At 39.3% G+C, this 24,359-nt stretch overlaps 1 protein-coding gene across 3 annotated transcripts in view; it reads right to left on the bottom strand.

Annotated features, from left to right (window-relative positions):
- The window catches only part of ABCA1 (ATP binding cassette subfamily A member 1), a 160,163-nt gene that overhangs the window by 16,049 nt on the left and 119,755 nt on the right, over positions 1 to 24,359 (bottom strand). For all 3 annotated transcript variants that reach the window (XM_072604167.1, XM_072604178.1, XM_072604186.1), the window contains 19 exons: positions 23,864 to 24,035; positions 22,763 to 22,894; positions 21,629 to 21,768; positions 20,074 to 20,211; positions 18,791 to 19,011; positions 16,833 to 16,905; positions 15,786 to 15,988; positions 14,232 to 14,280; positions 13,869 to 13,982; positions 12,296 to 12,444; positions 11,803 to 11,927; positions 10,194 to 10,292; positions 8,762 to 8,951; positions 7,547 to 7,641; positions 6,733 to 6,765; positions 5,192 to 5,297; positions 2,938 to 3,012; positions 2,230 to 2,399; positions 1,278 to 1,455 (listed from right to left, as the gene is read on the bottom strand). In XM_072604167.1, the coding sequence (XP_072460268.1) occupies positions 1,278 to 1,455; positions 2,230 to 2,399; positions 2,938 to 3,012; positions 5,192 to 5,297; positions 6,733 to 6,765; positions 7,547 to 7,641; positions 8,762 to 8,951; positions 10,194 to 10,292; positions 11,803 to 11,927; positions 12,296 to 12,444; positions 13,869 to 13,982; positions 14,232 to 14,280; positions 15,786 to 15,988; positions 16,833 to 16,905; positions 18,791 to 19,011; positions 20,074 to 20,211; positions 21,629 to 21,768; positions 22,763 to 22,894; positions 23,864 to 24,035 (2,462 nt within the window). The remainder of the gene's footprint in view (positions 1 to 1,277; positions 1,456 to 2,229; positions 2,400 to 2,937; positions 3,013 to 5,191; positions 5,298 to 6,732; positions 6,766 to 7,546; positions 7,642 to 8,761; positions 8,952 to 10,193; positions 10,293 to 11,802; positions 11,928 to 12,295; positions 12,445 to 13,868; positions 13,983 to 14,231; positions 14,281 to 15,785; positions 15,989 to 16,832; positions 16,906 to 18,790; positions 19,012 to 20,073; positions 20,212 to 21,628; positions 21,769 to 22,762; positions 22,895 to 23,863; positions 24,036 to 24,359) is intronic.

The raw sequence follows: 24,359 nt of genomic DNA, 5'->3' as shown, positions 1-24,359 counted from the left end.
CAGATAGTGGACCTAAATACTCAAGGTCATAGAGTTATTTGATATTTAAGCTAAGTCTCTAATCAAGATCTTCCACATCCCAGATGAAATGTGTTTTTAATGATATTGTGTTCCCTGTAAAATGAGCCCATTAAAAAGGACCCATAAAATGAGCAGCAGAATTATATCATTGCGAAAAGGTCAATTTCAAAATCTGTGTCTCGAATGTGTTCAGATGTTGAACCTGAAAAATTTTAACTCAATGATGTCTAGAACCTATTTACTCAGGCTGGAAAAAATCAATAGATGGTTGAATAAATGAAATGAACCTCTATAGTAAAAATACCATATGGCTGTGGCATTTTATGATTTTTTATGATTTATGGCAATGGTAAGTCTTCAGACCTATATTGTTTGATATTTGATGAGTAACTTGGATAAAGTCATAAAAGACATACTTTACAAATTTGACACTAACACAAGGCTGGGAGGAAGATTTACTACAACAGGTGAAATTCAAAAATTTCAAGATTTAAAAAAAAACCAACAGGTAGGCTTGACTAAAGTTGAAACGACCAGGGTGAAAAGTCCTGCATGTAAGTCCAGAAAATCAATTACACAAATACAAAATGGAGATGCTGTAAACAGATAACAACATATTTAAAAAGATGGGAAGCTTTCATTATCTCAAGCCCAATATGAGTCAACTATGTAACTCAGGGTATACAATTTGGCTGCATTAATAAAAATGTAACGTGGAGATCTTTTTTTCAAGTTTTATAGACTATAAAACTACAATACAGTGACCTCATCTAAAAGTGCATGCAATATTCCATATCTGTAGCACCTTTCAATCTATTTTAAAGAGTTTTTAATGAAGAGAAATCTATTTTCTCTCCCCCACTCCCTGCCATCCCATTGGTGAAGAAAAGATTCCTCATATCCATAGCTAGATGAGAGATCAAGTCCAATTACTCTGCTTTACAAAGAAGGACACTGAGGCACAGGAAAGGTGTAGGGTTGAAGAAGGTAGAGTGAAGTAACTTGCCCAAGGTTCTATGATTAAACTTATTAAGCTCAGGTTTTCTGATTCCAAGTCCAAGACTCTTAGCATTACACCATATTTTTAATGATAATTTAGCATGATGAAACACACAGTAAGAGACCATGCAGCTGCTATATTTGCCTTCTGGGTTATCTGTTTTTAATCCTACTGAGTATTTTCCCACGATGCTGATTTCTGCCATGCACTGTGAAAGAACATACCCCAAAAGAGCTATTGAGCAACTTGCTCTTACCATATCCCAGACAAAGTTGGAAAGCCAGTAGATGACCGGTTTTACACCACTGATGAACTGTAGATGTTTAGCTTTGCTGACACGCTCCTGGATCAAGAATACAACAAAGCTGGCTGGGACAAAAGACATTGCAAAGATCACGCAGATGGAAACAAGGACATCTACTGAAGTAGTCATCCTGAAAAAACAAATTTCAAAGGATCCATTAGACCAAGAAGAAATTCAATTGGGTGTTAGAAATCATAAATTAAAATGTGTACTTTGGAAAAGATTGTCAAAATCATCGGGCGCTTTGAATATCAACAAAGTTAAAATTTGAAAAATTATTAAAATACTAGATGTGTCATAGCACTATGCTAAGTTACAGGGATATAAAAATTTTAAATGGCATAATCCCTGCCCTCAGGGATTTTACCATATGGGAGAGGTCCCAGCCTTATTTCATAGAACAGCCTACCTAGACTCTGTATTCTAGCCAAACTGGACTACTCACCATTCTTTGTACATATCCTGGGCTTTTTCCTCCATTTATGCCTTTACAGCACCCTCTCCCCCACCCCCGCCTTTACTATACCTGTAAGGCTCTTCCCATACTTTCTCAAAATCCTTACACCTCCACCTGTTGAAATCCTATCTATCTTTCAAGACCTAGCTCAAATGCCTCTTCCCGATTCCGTAATTTGAAAATGATCTTTCCCTCTCACACCTCAGGAAGTGCTAGTGCTCTCTCTCTCCCTCTCTCATACTCTAATTTGTCTTAGAGTCATTTTCACATGTTAAACACTCTTTCACAGCTGTAAACTCCATGATGGCCAGGACTATGAATTATTTACCTTTCTATCTTCTCCCAGAGGTTACAATAGTAAACATTTAATAACTATGGGACAATTTAAATGGGTGAATGAAGCCCACCTCCCCAATATTTTCTTCTTTCCCCAACCCTAAAGCTTACAAAGCCACTTCGGAGAGCTGCTGCTTGGTCAGATTCAGAGGGTGATTAAAAGCGGTAATGCCATAGCTGCTGGGATTCTCTCCCTTGGGCAAGTTGGCTCTGAGGATGGCATTATTGATGACATTCAGGAAGGAGCCAATGGCATGCCAACCCTTGTTATTGAACCACACCTGAAAGATAAAAATGCTGACTTTGAACTAACTCTTCAAGCAATCCACTCAGAATTGGACATTTATACCTAATTTATACATGTCTCATGAAAGAAATCCACATACAAATCATAAAAAATATATTACATAAACACATATCATACATGGGAAAGGATGAAAGGGAAGAATATTTAGTAGACATCTACCATGTGCCAGGCTCCGGGCTAAGTGCTTTTATAAATATCATCTCATTTGATCCTCACAACAAACCTGGGAAGTAGATGCTATTATCTCTACTTTATAGTGGAGGAAACTGAGGCAGCAGAGGTTAAGTGATTTGTCATACTGGTAGTGAGTGTCTGAAGCTGGCATTGAACTCAGGTCTTCCTGATTCCAAGTCTACCACTTTACCCACTATGACACCTATTTGCCTACAAGGTAGAGTCACAAATTTGTCCTTTCTTCTTATGAACGCTCTTACTCAACCTTAATTATCTGGGGAAGGGTAAGACTTGGCCTGCAACTCTCCTGAGGCTAGCAGTAGTGGAGACTTATTTACCTTGACATTAGTTTTGGTGTCCAGTCCTGTCATGAAGTGTCCTAAGCTATTGAGAAATCGATCCGCAGAACTGTCCTATGAATGAAAAAGAACAAACACAAGATCAAATGTTACATTTCATACTGGCAGGGAATATATTTTACCTTTATAAAGAGTAAATAGGTACCTGTCTGTATTATTTTATATTATTTCCTTTCTTGTCTAGACTTAATTTTACTAGTCTAAAGAACTTCTGATGTGAGACTTCCCTCTGCTGATGGAGATAGGCTACTTATCTACAATTCATAATGTTAAGGGAGTTGTTTGAGAAACCAAGAAATTAAATGGTCACACAGCTAGTGACAAGGTTTCGGTGTGATGGGTACCCCAAAATATCAACAGTCTGGGTTGTGCTCAAATGAATTCGACTCAAGCCTTCTTAAAGCCAAAGAAAACAAAGTTTATTAAAGATTCACCAAATTGAGTTGGCTCTTAAGGAACCTAAGTATTTGTAACACTTGTATTCACAAGCGGGCCAGACAGAATCTCAGCTAGACAGAGTCTGAGCTGGATTGCATCTGAGCGCCTTCATGGAGGCGAGATGGAACTTAAATACAGAAAAGATTATGGGATGGATGGGGGGGGGGGGCGAGAAGTCTGGTAGTCTAGAGTGATGGGAGAAGAAGTTCAGGAAGGGAATCCCAGGAGAATCAAAGGCTGGAAACAGCTGGAGGCAATCAACAGACATCAGACTAGGGGGTGCCTAGGTGGGAAGCAGGTGGGGCAATCAAGAGGTAACAGACAATGGTCACAGATTTGAGTATGAAAGGTCAGATTCTGTGAGGAGAAACAAAGGGAGCTCAATTTGAGTATGAAAAGCCAGTTTACGTGAGGAGATTCCAGGAGAGCTCAAGGAAGTTCCCAGAGTCTGAACCCCATCACTAGTACTTGTCCTCGACTAGACTTGACCCCACAACTTCCAGACTGCAAGGGCAGCCCTCTCTCTACTACACCACACTGCCCTGAGACTGCAGAGGAAATGTCTTCGGTTACTGCCTACCTTCCCAACTCCCATCTACCCAAAAAGACTTTAAAGATTTGCTTAGATTTACTTATCTTCATTAAGCTGAAAACCATGGAAAATAGACAAACCTAAGAAGGGCAAATTCATATGTAAAACAGCCTTGTGCATTTTAAAATGTTGCACCTTGGTTTGGTAATTGAAGGCATATAGAGTAAGCTGGCTGGTGTGGACAGCCACCATGGCTCTGCGAGTCCCACCATTCCTGAAATGCATCAGTGGCACAAGCCAATGCTGTGGTTCAGAAGGCACTACTGGAAGGTCAGGCACCCCTGAAGTTAACCTTCAACAGCTGCACTGAGGGCTTTGTATGCATATGTGGGTGAACCTATGATTTATACCAAATCAAGGACAAAAGCCAACTAAAAAAGAAAATAATCACATTTTGTCATAGTTAGCCACTGTTTTAAGAATGTCTCTTTAAAACGCAGTTTGCTTTTTTTCACTGGGCAGATTCATATAACCAGATTATCTGGGGAATCAATGGCCAACTATTTTTGATAAAGGTTCAAGGACTTTTCATTTAAATCAAGCGATTCTCCTTTGGTCTCAATAGAAGGGACTGCTGGTCCACTTAAATTACTGCTAAAAGGAGAAGGCAAGAAGCAGGATAGAGGGAAGCAAAGCTCAGCACTTGATTTGGCTTGAAAAGGGCTCTGCACCTAGTCAGGAACCTGGCACTCCCAACTAGGCAGGAAAGAAGATAACTTCTCTCTCTGGGCTGATATAATCCCAAGCCCTTTTCTTGCTCTCCTCCCCCTCTCCTACCCTTGGTGCTAGCTCTCAAATTGCCCTAACTATTCTGATTTGCTTATGATGTTATTTTATTATCAGTGTCTCTCTAGCCTTGGACACTGAGTCTATAGAGCTTGTTCCAATCTCATGTTTTCCTCCCTAGAAACAAGGGGTGAAGGATGGGACAGGAGAGGGGAGGAGCCATGTAAGGCACTCTGAAGCCAGCTGGCCCCAATCCACAATCTTCCCAGAGGGGAACTTGGTCAATGTCAATCCAGGCAATTGGCAAAGAGAGATTTACTAGTCTCAGCGACTCTATCTGGCATGCCTCCTCATGATGAATGACAGTGTTATCCAGTTATCAGCTCTGTCTGTAATATGCCTTGCCAATACATAAGCCAATACACAGTGTTAAACATTTTTTAGGCACAATTTGGAACATGCTGTACTACACCATACCTTGGTCAGCTGAAAGAGTTTCTTCACTTGGTTGATGGCAACATTAATTTCATTATTTGGAGGTAATCCTTGAACATTACTGGTACCCAATGAAAAGCCACCATACCTTGAAAAAAAATTAGATAGTTATTTAAGTGTAGACTAAATGGCTCACTCCCAAACAGACTTCATAACTTATGTTTAAACCTTGGATTGCTTCCTCCTCAAAGTAAATCCAAAATCAGAATTGCACTGCAATCTGCAGTTAGGCTTAGTCTAAATGATTTCTGCTCTGTTTACTTTATGAAGCCTTTATGGATGAAGGTGGGAATATAGAAATTCAAAGAGGATCCAGATAAACATGTAACTCCAGAATTAGAACCCTGAGTTATGAAGAGAAAAATGGTGAAGGGCATTATGTGCCCCTAAGGGTCAAGTGGTCTGCATTTAGGGACCTGAGCAAGCCTGGAGGTTAGTAGGTTGGGATGCATTCTGTTCCACGTTGGATAGGCCTTTGGTTCATGCCTAGTAATATGGATGGCTAGAGACACTCCAAGAGGTTGTGTCTGCTCTGCCAAAGTACATAAGAATGAATTCACCAGTGCCCAGGGAAGAAATGGGAAGGAGGCTAGTGAAGGATTTTGGCACCATGTTTCCTATGGGCAGTGCTACTTCTTCCACCCTACTTTTGAATCAGTTCAAAGCATGCCAAAAAGGCCTTTCCATTTCCCCTCTTTATTTCTTCCTGCCCTCTTCCACTCTCTACCTTTTCCTTCAAAGCTCAAAGTGACCAAGGCTTGTTATAGCTTTTTCCCCACTCTAAGAACATCCTGGACCCAAAGCTCAAGAGTGAACCTGAACTCTTCTTTTAGCATCTTGGAAACTTGTGTGGTCACTGGTAACTGACCCTCTACTCTCAAATCCCTTGGAACTATGAAAACTCATCTGGCCTTGGAGGGTAAAAATGTAACTAGACTTTTAGCTGTTACAGACTTGTCACCTTATAACATCATCTTTCCTGCCAAACTTGAAGTCAAAAGTTAAAAGGGTCTATACTGTGCTCATTGGGGTTGCAAGAGAAAGTGAAAGGACTTGATACTTGAGGTCAACAGTTAGAGCTGGTCAGGCACTCCAAAATTCATGCTCTTTGCAGATCACTAGATCAAAGGTATCAAACATGCAGCCACGTAAAGTTCATAATACCCTCAAATGCAGCCCAATCAGATTAAATCGTAATTGGGAAACATTTTAGAAAATTTATTAAAATAGAATAAAATACTGAAAATACTACACTTTCTGTGTAGCCCACAGAAAGCCTTATTCATGGATGAGTGGCCTCCATTCCTGCTCTAGAGTATGCATCTACCTATGGTTTAGGTACACAAAGACAAAGGAATTCAATATTGTTCATCCCATATGTCTCTCACACTTTCTGTTTTCCCAATCAGGTGTAAAATCCCAAATGAATGACATGCAAGTCAAAAGACATTTCATCATTCCCATTATGAGACTGAGAAATCAAAGGAAAACCAACAAAAGCACAAAAAAGAACACAGACTTACCTAAACTCATTCACCCAGATCTTGTTCTTCAAGCTGCAAAACACAAAGACAAAAGAGACAAAAATCATTTCAAAGACACTAAAATTGTTCCTCCTGCCAGGGAGAAATGAGTAACATGCATAGTAAAATGCTAAGGGAAAATGGGAAGGAGGAAGGAGAAGGGAAAAAGAAAACTTAAAGGATGAGAAAGCAGCAAGCAGGTGGGATGGAAGTCAATGATCACAATGTCATTCCTTTTTCTTAAGCTTACAAACGGTGTCCTTTTTAATATGGCTAATGCACCAAATTAATCTATAATGCCTGGACATTTGTATTTTACTACGACAGTAGGATTTAAAGAAACTGCTTTTTCTCTACAAAGAAATGTTGAATCTGCAAACAACTATTTCAGGAATACATGAAGATGCTGAGAATTTAAAGCTATCTCTTTCTGACCTCTCAATCATTTGCGCTTTCAGCTCTTGTCTGTACTTACTTGAAAAACTCAACTAAGAAAATGTAATGTGGGACTGCAAGACCTGTATTCAAATTCTGATTCTTCTACTTACTAACTGCATGGCCTTGGGGCAAGTCACAAGTTATACTATATAGCTCGTAGGATTGCTATGAAGGCCAAATGGGGCAATGTATGTAAACTGATACAAAAATGTAAGCAATTATTGAAAACACATGGCTACAAATCATCTAATTGACTTAGGGAATCACATCTTAACAAGTTAGCAAGCATACCACCACACAGATCCGCTCCATTCTATCAGAAAAAGTTTCCCTTAATAATTTCTAATAAATTAAACATAAGTTAAAAAATTAGCACCTTTTTGCTATGATCTGGACATAGGTCTTCACCAGATAGTCTGATATATTTCTTCCAGTCAAGTTCTGAAGGATGTCAGATGTATTTTGTTTTCTCTGTCAAATCAAATATAATTGTCTTTACTATTCGGTAGTAATGATTCATTCAAACTGAACACTACACATGAAAATGGATACATTACTGGAGAACACAGCTATGAGATTTGGGAACTCCTTATAATTATATAGCACGGGTCACAGGAAATTGCTGTTGCAGTAACCCATTCAGGTCAATAATTAAGTCAGTCAATAGTCAATAAGCATTTATTGAGCTCCGACAACATACCAGGAACTGTCCTAAGCACCCAGGATTCAAAGAAAGGCAAAAAACAATCTCTGCTCTCAAGGGGATTAGCAGGGAGACAGTATGTAAATAATATGTACACTATACATTTACATAAATATATACAAATATTTATCTAATTGGGAATCATCAATAGAGGTAACAGTAGACTCAGCTTTGAACTACCTCTTAGTCTTTTAAGCTCAGTAGGGTTACCACTGCAAAATAAAAATGGTTTCTCAGTAATTATTTTGCATAAATAAACAAAGGATGACAATTCAGAAAACACAAGAGGATTTTTTTGTGCCTCTTATAGCTTACATGTTGAGTTCTCATTAACACAAAGATTGTCTCTTAACATGCAAAGCAATAGCAACCATGTTTTCTTTTCTCAAGTCTCAGGTATTCTGCCTGAGTTTTGAACACTGATAATGGGCAGGGAAGGCAGGGATAAAATCTGTCAGATCCTCCTTGCACACTCACTTCCAAGCTAGTGTGACAGAGAAACTGCTTCAGACATGTACACCATTTTGAACACCAAAAGGCCCTCACTCCATCAGGAGAGGGCAATACCTTCTAAAGAGATGCTAAGAGCTTGCTTTGGTTCAGAAGCAGGAACATCATGCTCCAAAGGGATGTTTTTAAACGTTTAATGTTGATTTTTGTATACTATAGATTGAGAGGAGAACACTAACATGGATACAATTCTACTACACAAGAAAAAATGACAGTACTTTTAAAGACCTACATATTTTCATCAGCATTACAATAACTCGCCTTGACTAAGTTCACAAAAATTTCCCTGATATAATCTTATCCTTTCTTACTTAACAAACTAAAGATTTGTCATACCCATTGTTTTGTTACATGCTGAGAATGAATAAATAAACTTACCTGGGGAGGAGGCAATCCGCCAGCCCCAGCGGGGCACACAGGAAGCATTTTCTTTATCTTGTCATTACTGCACTCACAGGAAGGGGAAGGGCTCTCCATTGTCCAGTTCCCTCTCAGGAACATGTTTGTCACAGACTCAGGGACAGAAGCTGTAGTCCATTTATCTTCACCTACCTCACAGGGCAAATCCCTGAAGAAAGTGGAAAATTGAATCTAAAGTCACATGGAAGAAATCTGATTTTCCCAGGAGTCTTTAACAGCTGACTGCTCTTTCCTATCTTTTCCTAATTTGGGTTTTCAAAATAGAAATAATAAGAACCTAGGGAAGATTGACAAATACCTTAGATTTGAGGATAATAGATAAGCAAGGAAGTAATAAGAGGGAACATGGCAGCCTTCAATGAAGGCTCAGGCAAATGACATCTCAGGGTACTAGAAGAAGTGGTAGATGTAACTGCTGAGCCACTGCTGGTGACTTTTGAAAAAATATGGAAGATATGAGAGGTGATATAGATTGGATATGAACAAACATACTCATTTTCAAAAAGTGAACAAGATAACCTCAGGGCCACAAGGATTCAAAGTCGTCTCACCTCTGACTCATACTATGTGGGGAGTGACCTGGGGAGGTCATTTGGTCCCTTAGCCTTTCAGTGGCAGCTCTCTATAATTAAAATATGTGTAACAGGTGGTATTCTGCATTGATTGAGGGAACACCTTCAAAAGGAGTACCCCTATAAAATTAAACCAATCACTGGGTTTAGCACAAAAATTTTTTTTCACTTCATTTAGACTTGGGCCTCCTTCAAATTTCTTCCCGCACATAGGCTGACAGTCCTTATCAAGAGAATAAACTGAGAAAAATAACTGTCTGAACTAAGAATTAGCCACATTCCAGGTATAAAAGAACAGAAACTGGGGTGAACAGGATTTTTACATAACTGAACAAAACTGACCAGAAAATGATGTTCTAAGATATAAGGACATAACACTTCTATTAACTGCAGTAATTTATTTTATATGTCAGTCATCAGAAGCAAATAAGAGTTGGTGCAGCTAGGTGGTGAAGAGAAAAGACTGCCAGAAGACCTGAGTTCGTATTAACTTGCACCTTACAACCCATAAAAGGATGGCACTATACTTAAAAATTGGGGGAAACTCCTCTGATCATGGAGTACAGAATATTGTCAATTAAATGCTAACAGAGTAGAAACAGGAAGCATTTTATAATATTTCCATAATTCTATAATTCAGAGTTCTTATACTTCTTACTGTGAAAAGTAGACAAATTATTTTAGCTTTGAATTTTTTTAAGTACTAAGAGCTAGATATGGCATGATGGCCATTCGATGGGCAATGGATCATCATGAAAACCGTAGGTTACAGAAATTTAATTAGCCCTAGAGACTGTTATTGTTAAAATGGTACTTACGGAATGGACTGTCCTTCCATACAACGGGTACCAAAACCAGGGCTCTTGGTCAGAGCATCCAAGAGTTTCTGAGTTCCTGCATCTCCAGGAGCATCGTTGCTACAGATATACCAGAAACAAACTAATTAAGGAACTGCTAAAATAACCCATACTTCTTAAAATCTCAAATCAGTTTAACACATAGGAAAATATCAGTGAGTGTTAGAAAAAAGAAATATAGAATTTTCCAAGTAAAAACTGAATTCAGGTATGTTTCTCTTAAAGTTTTAATGTCAAAATAGAAAAAAAAATCTAATTTACCAAAGTGTTATTTTTTCAGAACTTGTAGCATACACTGGAAAGAAGTACCAAATTTCTGTCAAGTTTTGAAATTTATGGAATTTTTTAAAGGGCTACTTAAGGAGTTAGTATTTTAATACTGGCTGTCTGAAGTGACTCCATCAAATTGTACATTGAAGTTATCTTCCTGCGCATGGACATTCAGTTTTTTCCCTTCCCCAGGAAACAGAAGGTAAGCTTGATGGACTCAATGTCTGTCAAGTGATTTTATAAGCAACACAGAGTATCAGGGACACATGAAAATGGCCATTGGTCACATTAGAACAAAGCATGTTGTCCTGCTGCTCTGCTCTGGAGTCCTTTGACAATAAGCAACAGCACTATGTTTGCCTTCAGATAGAGATGTGGAAATTGGCAAGAAAGGAAAAGGAAAAGGAAAAGGAAAAGGAAAAGGAAAAGGGAAGGAAAATGGAAGGGAAGGGAAAGAAAGTACATCAACTGAATCCAAAATGTGGTTAAGAAATTTAAGGCACATAAGAGGAAAAAAATGTAAACATACTTGTTGAGTTTTAATACTCCTTTTAACCTAGCTCTTCCACACACTTGTTCCATCACTGCACAAGTAATACGGTTTTCTTACTAGAAAGCTGATCTTTTCCTTTCCTTCTAAGTGCTATTCTGTTAACAGACATTTTGCTTAAAGACTAAATACCAGCTACTGTCAAAAACAAGGAAGAACGATTAGGAAATTCATGAGTGAAGTTACTGCATTTCTAGTATAACAAATAATTTATTATGTTAAGAAATTAAGAAGCGGCCTTGACTGCCACCATCAGAACCTCTTCTATCAGTTTCACCTACAAAGTGAGTTCACTTATTATAACTTGTAGCAGTTTCCATTTTGCAAATAAATGGTAAGCACTTTAAGGGCAGGAGTCATGTTTTTCATTTTTGTATGTCAGTTTCTCACACACAGTAAAAATGTTTCTAAACTGAATTGAACAATGGGCCTGATAGAAAAATTGAACATAATTATGAAAATTTAAACACATTCTCATTTAGGTGTGGACTTTAAACAAGACATAGTATCCTGCATAAAAAAAAAATACTAATCCTGACATAAGAAGTATACTTGGAAATAATGTGGACTTGCTAACTGTTCTCTGCTCCAGACTAGATGCTGCAGCAGCCCATTTTTAGCCAGATGAGATGAGACAACATAAGACAGGATAGGATATATTTCACTTTGTAACCTATTCACCACTTTGGGCACTTAGTGCTTCTTTTCTATTTCTTAGGTTTTCCATTCTCTGGAGAAAGGGGCACATACCTGACAAATGTGTATTGCTCATTGTACATCCACGGCTGCAGTTCCAGACTGGGGTACTTGCCAAAAGGAGGAACAATCAGACTGAACACAAGGGCGATGCAGACAAACACTGCTGGCAGAACAATCTGAAACCATTAGGTCAGAAGGAAGAAAGCTGATATTAATAGGAAAACTCCAACAAAAGATCCCCAGCATATATTTTCCTTCAGCTAATTTGCTTTGCAACAGTTAAGATCACATAAATTATTCTGGTATATTAGCAAGTAGGCTGATTGGTTGTCTCTTACAAAATATCCCCCATCCCCACCCCAAACAGTCCACATCTAACCATCAACTTCTAGGAAACTCAGGCTTCCAGGGTTTCATGTTCTTGGATAACATAAATCTAGGAATCTCATTCTTTGTGAGCTCCTGTGCTCAAAGAGAAGAAAAGTCTTCGAGATGGATGCCTCACTGCCTCACCCAAGGTATAAACAGAACCCGTGTTTCTCACCTGAGCAAAAAACCCCTTCCTGCTACGCCTAGCAATCAGCCATCTCTTCCACAAAAGGGCTACGAACTGCTGTTGGGTGAGTTTCCAACCCTTCACCTGGCAGGAGCCTTTACCATCCATGCCACTGAGTAGGTCTGTCTCTCGAGATTCTGAAAGAAAAGGATCCTGGGTGTCACCTCAGAGGTTGCCATAGCAATCTTACTCAGTCAAATGCCACAACCTTTCATCTCCTTTAATTTTCTGGGTGCCTTTGATTTTTCACATTCCAATTCCTGACATGTGCCTCCTCAAAGACAACTACTGAAATAAAGAACAATCATGGGAAATCTCACCCTTGAAAATATGGGGAAAAGTTCAAATGTCAAATAAAATAAAAAGCCTCCCCCCTGCCAGCCTTTGTATGATGAAAATGATCAACTCCAGTTCCATGAACAATGACTGGAAATCAGGTTTAGAAGATTAAAAGATGCATTCAGGCAAATCTGGATGCTGCACAGCTACTTAGCCTAATCAAGTCAATTCAATTTTTAAAAAAATACTAATGCGTATTTTTCACGACAAAAGACAAACTGTCCAATCCTCTTTACAAAAAAAAATTGAAATTCAGTCAATCTTACAACAGGATGTGAATTCCGTCAATCTTAATCTGCGTTCAAAGGTAAAATACTGAACTCAATCCTTAAAACCATGGCTCAGCTAAGAGAAACAAAGGCCTTGGAACTCTGAAAATAAGGTCATAAAATAAAAGTGTCTGGATGAACAAACATGCATGTAGCAGTTCAATCAACAAACATTTCTTACGTGCCTACTGTGGGCTAGGCACTGAGCTAATAAGCGCTAGAGTTACAAAAAGAGGCAAGCCTTCAAGGACCTTGCACTTTAATGGATATAAAAGTTCTACCTATTTTCTTGCTGTCTTTAGGTTAAATTCTTAGACACTATTCTAGTTTTCAAAATAAGATAAACATATTTTAAGAAGTAATTACAATGTGATGTAACATGATGCCAAGGAGAATATCAGAGGCAAAATATTTCAACATAACTGGTTTCTTTTGTCTTACATATTTAAAAACATTATTCCAAGAAGGAGGTCTTTCTGTTTCATCAGACTACCAAAGGGGCCTGTTCTATGACACAGAAAAGGTTAAGAACCCCTGGACTAGATTATCCCAGGAACAAATTAGATTCATTACTGACATTTGCCAAGCCACTTACATGCTAAAAATATGAGAGGGAAAACATGTATACTTAGCATAATCATAGTCAACTTTGGCTGTGTGCAAACATTAAATGAATGTCTCCATTTTTGCGATGATTTTACAGTTTCATGTATCTAGAAGAGGTTATCTTATCTAACTTCCTCATTTTTGCAGAGGATGAAACACAAGTAGTAAAATTAGACTCTCTGACCCTAAATCCAACCTTAGGTTCCACTGGACCATGTTGTCTATTCCAAACATATCAATAAATGTCATCTAAAGCAAATGGTACTTTCTAGGAAAACCTTCTGAGAAGCAAGTATGAGGGAAAATGTTGTTTCAAATGATACGAGATAGCATTTATTGATGATTACCTGGGTCCACATCTGAGTCATTGGGATCAAAAACATCGTCTTCAGTAAACGGGTGCAGACAGCTCTGGCGGTCCCCAAAAGCATGTCTGTTTCTTCTTGCAGGTAAGGTTCCATCTGAAGTGAAGGGGGGAAAATGAGGGAGGGGGGCGGGGTATTAGGTTCCATTTATTCCAATTACTCACAAATGAATTCCACACTGGATCTGAAACACTGGAAATGAACTTGGGAAAAAATGACTTCAAAGACAAATACAACGCATCTTTCCTTTCTAGCTCTCAAATTCTTTACTCTAAATGAGTGAGCTCAGGTGATTTATAATAAACTGTGCAACAGAAACAGTACAACTTAAACCAAGGAGATTACCTGAGGTCTCTGCATCTACTCCACTGTCTTCAGCCACTTTAAGGAATATCTGAAAACAAGATGAGGTCAGATAACAGGTGTTATTGATGCCATCATTGCAATGAATATTACAATCGAATATTTTATTGAATGACGGGACAAACCCTAAGAAATTAGATAATTAGGTTAGATGATCTCCAAGACCCCTTCCAGTCCTAAATCCTAAGGTCCCATGTTCCTATAGGACAAAGACAATAGGTACTGCATATCGTCAGGGCCTTGCAGATGAGACCCTATTAACTGATAAAACGGTGATAACTAGAATTTACATATACAGCACTTTTCAAGTTTTCAAAGTGCTTTACAGATATTAACTCATTTGATCCCAACAACTCTGAAAAATAGGTGCTATTCTTATTATTCTCCTCATTTTACAGATGAGGAAACAGGCAGACAAAAGCTAAGTAACTTGGCCAGGGTCTCAGAGCCAGGAAGTGTCTGAGGCAGGGTTTGAAGTCATGTCTTTATGCATTGTGCCATCTAGCTTCCGTAAGTAACATTATCCCACTAGTGAAAGATCCATCAAAATCTTAACTCCATTTGATTATTAGAACGGATGATCCCAAGCAGTTATTCCAATGGAACATAAGCTCTGAAGTCTTCTTAAGCTCACATGCATAGATGTTGAATAGTGTGTTTACCTAGTTCAACTACTCAGTTCAACAATTGTTAAGTCCTTACTATGTGCTGAGTAATATGCTGGTTGCTGGGTATACAGAAAAAAAAAATATCCCCTGTCCTCAAGGGGCTTATATTCTATTTCGAGAAAATAACATGTGTAACTATCAGTAACTTCAAAATATATACCCAGAAATTTGGGGGAGAGCTTGCGTAGCTGGGGGTATGGTTGGGGAGGGGAGAGGGCAGACCAGGAAAAGCCTCATCTAAGAGTTAGCTCTTGAGCTGCGTTCATCACATCTCACAAAAATGTCTACTAAAGTGTAGCATTATTTGAGTTGTTGAAGCAAGTGTCCACCCCAAGGAAAATGTGGACATTTAAAGTATTAAGGGAAGAAAGCTTTTAAATGGGGAAGTTCTTTTTTAAAAGATGCTAATGAAAACCCTGCTGAAATTCAAGGCATACTTTCAACACTAAAGGGTCCAAATAGAAACATGCTCTGAGGATATGGGGAATGGGACAGATGGACCACTAACTCTTTACGATCCAATTTCCACAGTTCTCTGAATAAATACTCTGCCAGCATCACAGCCACTTCTCTACACAGCAGAGCAGGAGAAGGTGCCTGGTAATGAAAGAACTTCCTACCAAGTTCTCTTAATGTTCTTCTCTTTTTAAAATTTCATTCCTGTCCTTTTCATTCAAACTCAGCCTGAAGGAGTTAATCAGAGACACTATTTCCTAGATGCTTAGGGCACTGAGGACTGCAGGGTGGACCAACTCCAGAGCAAACAAAACTTCAGGTCATCCAGTGTATTTTTTTTTGGTCCTGGTGTTTGGAATTATTTACTCTACCTAAATTTACACAGCTGAAGAAACATTCCCTGCCGACATACCTCCTCCAGCGTGGTCTCTGAGATGCCATAACTTGAAATGCCCAGGTCAGAGAGTCGGTCATCAATTTCATGGAAAAGCTCTACAAACGCTCCTTCCTTGGCAGCTTCATAGGGCAGCACGTAGGTTAATTCATGCCCAATGTCCTCCACCAGCCGAGCCTCTGAGACATGCTTCGTAATGAGGTTGGAGATAGCAGAAACGTCTAAAGAAATCAAAGTCCAACAAAAAGTCAACATGATTATTGGTCTTTAATGCAACATGGAACCCATGTCCTTTTTTCCCCTTTTGCTTATGTTCTTGAAAATGACATGCAAGGATCTGTCCCTATGGAACATGTAAGGTGCCTGGCTATGAAATCAACTAATAAATGAATTGTAAAATGACCTCAATTTAAATCCTTCCTCAGACACATACTAGCTGTGTGATAGTTAACCCTTCTGTCTCAGTTTTTTCATCTGCAAAATGAAAAGGTTGTTGTGAAGAATAAATGAGGTACATGGTGTCCCCCATTCATTTTAATTCCTTCATACAACACGACTAATGTGAAAATGTGCTTAATAAGAACGTTATGTACAGAAACCATACAAGACTGCTTGGAAGTGACAGTAGAAAACTGAAAACTAATAAATTTTTTAAAGATTTAATGAGGTAATATATGTAAAATGTTTTACAAACCTTAAAGGAAGCATTATATAAATGTTAGTTACTGAGAAAGAATCTCCATTCAGATATCTCTACTGCTGATACCAAATATCAATTAGGTTACACATATTGTTCTCAGCTCAGACAGATGCTGGATACTTTCTGTTAATTTTGATATTTTCCCCTTGGAGAATAAAAGCTGATCCTCACTGCCTAAACTATACAATTCTTTGAAGGATTTACAGTAAGAGATCCTTGAGAAATTATGTTTTTCTATGATGCTTAAAATTTTTGAGGAGACCCCCGACACAACCACATTCATAAAATGTCAAGGCATGACTGCTCTCACATGGAACTTTGTTGGGGCAAACCTTCTGAATTAGAAATACCACAGTCATTGTTACCTATAGTCAGGGTGTCACTTTCATGGTCACTGCCCAGGCCCGCATCAGAGCTGCTCTGAGAAACGCTGTCCTCCTGATGACAAAGAAGAGAGCAGGAATTATATTCATACCTATTGATGGATAAGGGAGTGAGAAATTTTCATTTTCTTTGTGCCTGGCACCAGCTTCCTGATGCAGATTAGCCAAAGCCCTCATGAGATGCTACCATAGGCACCCTTTTCATGTGACTTCATCATATATTCCAGGCTTCAAAAATAAATGGTTTTACGAGACTGCAGTACATAGTCTTTTTGGAATAAGAACCAAGACTTAGAGCTACAAACAAAATCCTTGCCCCAGTACTAGATGCTACAAAGATCAAGATGGTGCTTAGACTGGTTCAGGCCTGGGAATTAGTCGGCATTTTCAAATGCCTAATACTTTAGATACTGTGTTAATTAGCCATTCAGTGACAACATTTTTAAAAATATAGATAAAATAATAGATTCCGAGCTAGAAGGGACTGTAAGGACCACGTGGTACATCCTCTTCATTTGAAACTTGAGAAAAATTAAGCCATAGAGAATGAATGGACTTGCCCCAGCACCACAAGCAGTAAGTGTCCTAGGACTTGAACTCAGATCCTGACTCCAACTTAAGTGCTCTCTTCCTTGTTTTTTTTCTGTGGTACAGTATGTATGATGGCTCTAGGTACAGGGACAGACGTGAAGATAATGAAAAGGGGAAGGGAAGGAGGGACTGATGTCATAACTCAGAGGGGCAGGCTTATCGAGCTAGACAAGGGGAATCACTCTAGTCAATTTTTTAAAAGTAAAGTTTTAAAGTTAAAAATAAAGCTATTCACTTTCACTTCTGCTGACTTGTTAGTTGGTTAAAAAAAAATAGTCCCAACTTGTAAATTTCAGGAATTGATTTGGCTTTCAATTTTTATAACTTATCAGTTAACTGAAGCCAGTCTCCTTATGTGGATAAGTTGCTAGTTCAAACGAAGAGAAGTGAGTGATGGTGATGTCAACGACCCTCAGAGGTTTAAGTGAATCAGAGGCCACACTAGTCAGTGGGATTCAACAGTAGGTACAGTGAGCAGCTAACAGGCTGTACACCGGAAGCAGGCCATTTACTGTAGGCTACGGACTTTCCTTCAACTTTCAAAAAACGAGTTGCTGCTACAGTGGGAAATATAACAGACAAAAGGAAAAATACATAGCAAATAACGCTCATAGATGTAGTAAGGAAACATTTGTCTTTCAAAAAATTATAAACACTTTCCCTTATATGTATCATTAATCCCCACATTAACTGTACAAGAACACAAGCAAATAGAAAAATAAACCCCTTGAGGCCAGTAACTGTTTTTGTATTTGTACCCTTAATGCGGTGCCTGGCCCATAAAAACAATAAACAAATGTTTGCTGCCTTCTTGGAATCTAATTATCCTAATTTCATATGAAGAATTTTAAACAGTAAGAGACAAATCACCTATTCAAGATCATATACAAATAAATAGCGAAGCTGGGCCAAATCCCAAGTTTCCCTACTTTCCTATAAAGTACTGGTGGGTATTCATTCCCCATCCCTACTTTTTTTACACCTGAGCAGTTGTTTCAAATGCAGACTTTAGGGTATAACGCAAACATCAGGAGTCACCTACTATTAGCAAAACAAAGCCCTGGGAAGATTTTCCATAAGTCATTATGCCTCTGAAGCACTGTACTGCATACTACATAGGTTTAACTCGCAGTTGTAGAGTCAACCTGAATTCTCTATTTCTCCTTTGGGGCAGACATCCTTCCATGAGACCTGGTATATTCTAGAATAAGCCAAACTGAGCAGCAGAAAGGGAAGTTGGTTTCCTCAAATATCAGAGAACGAGGCAGTAACAGGAAGAAATCAAACGGAAGAAGCCCTTAACTTGTACTCTTGGACATTAGTCCTAAGACCTGGAATAGGAGACTCACCTTTTTCAGGTACGACACTGTGCTGCTGCTGTTTCTACAGGAACTGAGGGATGAATCCACATCCTTCTTGACCAGGGTCAGATAGTATCCTGTTCCCAGCTGGTTCTTCAAAAACAGAGAGGAGCCGACACAACACAACTTCCCATGGGAGATTATGGCAATCCGGTCACCCAGTATATCTGCCTCATCCATGTGGTGAGTGGAAAGAATGATGGTGCGACCTGCCAAGGCACAAACCAAAGGGGAAATATGTTACGGCACACTACCCTAAGACACTGAAGGGAGGAGGACGTAGCAGGCAGGAAGCCAGTCAAAACACCAGTCTGGTTACTGCTACTTCTAACATGGCACTGATTCAGTTAAATTCAACAATATTTAATAAGCACCTAAAATGCTGAGGACACTGCCTTAGGCACTTAGAGGGGGAAAAAATGTTTGGATAATATAGGACCCTGCCATCAGAGTTTACAGATTACAAAATATGGGGATCTTAGTGATAAGCAAAACTACCACCAGGCATATAATCTAAGAGGAAAGACTGAGGAAAAGGTCCCATGTATATGAAAATATTCATGTTGGCACTTAATGTAACTGAGCTCAGAACTGGAAGCATAGTTGAGGGCTATCAACTGAGGAAGGACTGAATGAATGCAATATATAAATACAATAGAACACGATCCCATCGTAAAATGTGACAATTATCAAGAATTTAGAGGAGCTTCAGGAGACATGCAGGAAAGGTTGCAGGGTAAAGTAAAAATACCAAGAGAATGAAAAAGTCATGAACGACACTGACAGACACCAGCAGTCAGACAGAATGCATTATTGATCTGAACTTCAGAAGGGGGACAGTGAGGCATGCCTTCCTCGCCCCAGCTCATTAACACGCAGGTGGTGGATGGTAATTACAAAGGGAGGCCGAGGCTGTCAGCATGGGAAATGCTCTGGGTTGTCTGGCTTGCTCTTTGTTGGAAGGAAGGGTTGGAAGGTAGGGGGAAGGGCAGAGGTCACTGGGACATAGCAGTGATGTAACAACAATAACAAAAACCATTAGGAAAACATTTTTTAAAAAGCATAAGTCATATATGATGACATCAAAACAAGCCCCTTTATGAGATCTGGGGCCTGAACACTTCGAAAAGATGATCAACATTTTTCCAGAGATGTAGAAGGGAGCTCTGATGCCCTGGGCAGTTACTCAGGGAGGATTTTTTTTGATATATTCATACTTCATGCAAACCCAAACTTCTCTTGTTAATCAAGAAAAAACAAACAGTAAGCACCTTGTCGATATTTCAGGAGCAGTTCCCATATCCCTCTGCGAGAATAAGGGTCAACCCCAGCTGTCGGTTCATCTAAAATGACCACCTTCGATCCGCCAACAAAGGCCAAAGCCACAGACAGCTTTCTTTGCATCCCACCTGTGAAACAGAAACACTGATTTTTAGTATTCCTCTGGGGACGGATAGTAAATTAAGAAAGAAGAATCCATAATCTAGAACGTCACAGGCAACAATGGCCATGTGGACCCAGAACATCCTCCCACTCCTTCTGACTGCTGAGACAGGGCCAGCAGGACTCTTCTGAAAGAAATCAGCACCAAGAAGCTGGCATTTTTAGGGGTCAACTATTTTCACTGCATCATCACCACAACCTTTAAGAGTGGTCTCACTCTCCAACAAAATTTTTAAAAAAAGATGATGATGGGAGATGATATGTTTGCATATACACACATATGAGTATATGATATCTCTTCTCTAGATAGTCCTTTAGTGTATATAGCGCTTTACATACACAATACTAGTGTACGACAATCATTCATTTAATAAACACCTAATAAGTTCCTACTATGTGCCAAGATAAAGTGCTAGGAATACAAGACAAGGCAAAGAAGTCTCCTCCACACCAGGCGTTTACAGTCTAAGGGGCAGAGATGACATTCTAACAAATATATACAAAGCAAGTTATATACAGAATAAAGAGGAAATAATTAACAAAGGGAAGGCACCTGAATTAATGGGATTGGAAAACGCTTCCTGCAGAAGGCAGGATTTTAGCTGGGATTTAAAGGAAATCAGGAAGGTCAGTAGTTGGAGCAGAGAAGGGAGAACATTCCAGGTGTGGGTGACATTCGGAGAAAATGCCCAGAGTTAGAGATGGAACGTCTCGTTTGGGCACGGTCAGGAGGCCAAGTGTCACTGAATCAAGTAATGTATTTCTCCCCTCCTCACCTCTATGTATGTATGTATACACACATGAATATACATATACACACACTATACATATACATACATAAAACTGTGGGTGTGTATGTGTATAGAGATAGCTCAAATAAAAAGATCTTAATATGACACACTAGAAAACCTGTCCTCTTCCCAGTGTTTGTGCGAGCTTCTTTTTTTTAGATGAGGGGAAAAAAAAGAACCGAAATGTCTCCCAGATTCCTTCCTTCTCCAACTCTTACATTTAAAACCTTATCTGAAACTTAGCTCTTTGGAGAATGAACAAAGAGGAAAGGGGGAAGCAAAAAGACAAAGGAAAAAAGGGAAAGAGAATGAAGTTGAGGGAAAGGATGAAGGAGAGCTTTGGAAGAGTTTGCATAAACTCTGGAATGAAAGCTGTTAGAAGAGGGGAATGCCAGCTCCCCCAATACCACCCCTCCCCCACGACCCTCTCCTCCATCTCTTCCACATGAAGCATGATGCCAGCTGATTAACTCTGATGAACCTGAAGGGGAGGAGAGGAAGAAGCATTTCTTGGCACCGTGCTTACTGTTTTACAATCATCTTATCTGATCTCCTGTGAAGACGTGGGGGTAGAGGGTATATCTGGACTTACCAGACAACTGACTTGTCTTCGTCTTCAGTTTGTGTGGCAAACCCACGTCCAGCACCATCTGCTCCATTTCCTCTTTCACACTCTTTTCTGACAGTCCTTTTAGGCGTGCATAAAACCAGATATGTTCCTCTACTGTAAGCCTAGGGAACAGAGCAGGCTGGTCAGCTGGGGTCATGCTGGTCAGAGCAGGACTAAAGCTATTTGTCAAATTAGTCATTTAAAAAAAGGCTTATAAGAGGAAATGCGGAATTTTTGAAAATTTTCAGCCCCTGAAAAATCATTAATTATTAGGATGAGGCAGCAACGATGGGTGGCAATTTGCATCCTTGGATACAGTGCCCTTATCAATGTAGATCTATCAAAACACCAAAATACTAAAGAAAAGGTTCCTGGTGGGAGAACAGTACATTACTGAGAGAATGCAGTCATACTGAACTTTTTTTATCTGACTCTAGTATTCAATAAGGATTAGTTCTGAAATAAAGTCCTAGATCTCTGTTCTCACAATTAGGATTAGTTTGCTCTCATCAAGCCTGGCTCAGGATGCAGTCATGGGAGTGTGGGATCCAGAACAAAGAATACGGAAAGAAAACCTGAATCCAGACAAGTATGGCAACAAATTAAAAATTCTGGGTTCCCAAGAAAAATTTTGCCAAGGGAGTAAATGGGTAGACTTCTTTGGTTAACACCTTAAACACAGAAACAGCTGTCTTCCAAAACAAGTGTGGGTGCCAAGCTCTGTGGTTTGGAGGGTTGACATCTCATTGCCAGAATGAGATGTTCAAACCGCAGTGATTTGGGAAAGAAACAGTGTTCAGTTAGACTTGAGATGTATGCAGACAATCCCTCCAGAATGGGCAAGGAGATGACAGTGTAGCTGGCTTTCTTCCTGTATACACCCTTCAGAGCTACATGTTGCACTCCTGTGGCCCTCTCCCTTGCAACAACAGTTGCTCCTATATTCCACATGCCATTGATATCTGTTTTAACCATATGGCATCTGGTGCAAGGAAACCTCCTGAGAGTGGCATTCCTGGGCCCCATTCTGCCATACAGATAGTGCCACTTCTTTCTCACCCACCACATACAATGAAGGTCTTTCCACTCCTCTGAAAACACACAGCTGCTACTCACATGTCAAAAAGCACATTATGCTGAGGACAGACCCCCAGGTTCTGCCTTATAGTGCTCAGCTCTGAACGAATATCTTTCCCAAGGATGTAGGCAGTGCCTGATGTTGGCGGGAACAAGCCAGTCAAGATGGACCTAGGCATAAAAGAAGTGCACTGTAAGAAAATGTCAAACCAATAATCCTCAAATTTTTCCACACAGGTTGGTAAAAGGCCCTGTGAACCACTCATCCCTTACCATCTTCCATTTCTCTTTGTCACCTACATAAAATAATAAATCACAGGGCATTTGTTCTTGGTCTTCGTTTCATTCAAATACAGCTAATCCTATTCTTTTAAAATATCAGTGGGGATGGGGGGGAGGATATAGATTCAAATTTGCAGTGGCAAATCTAGTTGAAATGCAAATATACACATTTTTATGTAATTTACATTTTGAGTTATCACAGGGAACCTCAGAAGATCCTTTCTGGGTCTCATAAACATTGATAATGGTTTATAAACTATACTTTGAAAGCTACAGCTCTAAGTCACTATGGCCAGTGTCATCATCCGAAGAAAACTTAAGACTTTTCATATGGTTAGGTCCTATTCGTTTAAGCCACTATCCCAAATGAAGTCATTTTCAGATAACCATGAAAATAATCATCTGAGCTCTCTGCTTAAAAGTCTGTTTGCCAGAAATACGTATCTTTCTGAAAACAGAGGATTCTTTCACAGAATCATCTTTCTTCATTCTGATCAGAATACCAATAAAACCCAAAGAAAGAGACTAGATCTAAGATGTTGGGGTGCTACACTTTCTAAAAGTGCTCTGAAGTTCCAAGACCTCATGCCTTTTTTATGTACATGCATGATAAAACTCTTGCACACATACATGCAAATGTATATATGTATTAATATAAACACACGTCTTTATATTTATACACATCTATGTGTATATACACATATACATGTGTACATATATCTATATATTTTGATACATAGATTTAAGTACATATAAACACACATACATATACATAATCACTTTAGGATACAGTTTTCTAACTAAGCCTCAGAACTTCCTTCTGGTTTATTCTGTAAAAGCAAAATGTCCTCTTCTTACATGGTGGTGGTTTTCCCAGCTCCATTATGTCCCAGAAAAGATGTGATCTGTCCTTCATAGAAATTCAGTGCCAAGCCATCCACTGCCACCTTCATGCCATCCCGATAAACCTTTACCAGGTTCTGAATGGAAACCCCCAGGCGCAGGTGGCTGGGTTCTTCTTCCATGCAGACTATTAGAAAGAAGTTCAGAAATTAATACAGTAGATGTAAAAGGTCCAAGAGTAAGACCCATTGTACTGGTGGGAAGGGGTGATCTGCCTTTGGATTCTGAAGATCAATCTCCCTAGGTGAGAACATGTCAGTCATTTACTATGCCAGTAACATCAATGCCACATCACACATCAGACACAGCACAATCCTTGCCTTGAAGTAAAGTGACAAAATGGAAATATTCCCCAAGAATATTTGCCACACTGAAAGAGGTTCCATCCTTAACCCAGGGCTCTCCTGGTAGAAGTAGGAGAAAAGTGACTCAAATGGACTTGCTCAGGAAT

Source organism: Notamacropus eugenii, chromosome 1, assembly GCF_028372415.1.
Source record: "Notamacropus eugenii isolate mMacEug1 chromosome 1, mMacEug1.pri_v2, whole genome shotgun sequence".
NCBI lineage: Eukaryota > Metazoa > Chordata > Mammalia > Diprotodontia > Macropodidae > Notamacropus > Notamacropus eugenii.
The sequence above is the reverse complement of the archived record's forward strand: the minus strand, read 5'-3'. Positions and strand labels throughout refer to the sequence as shown.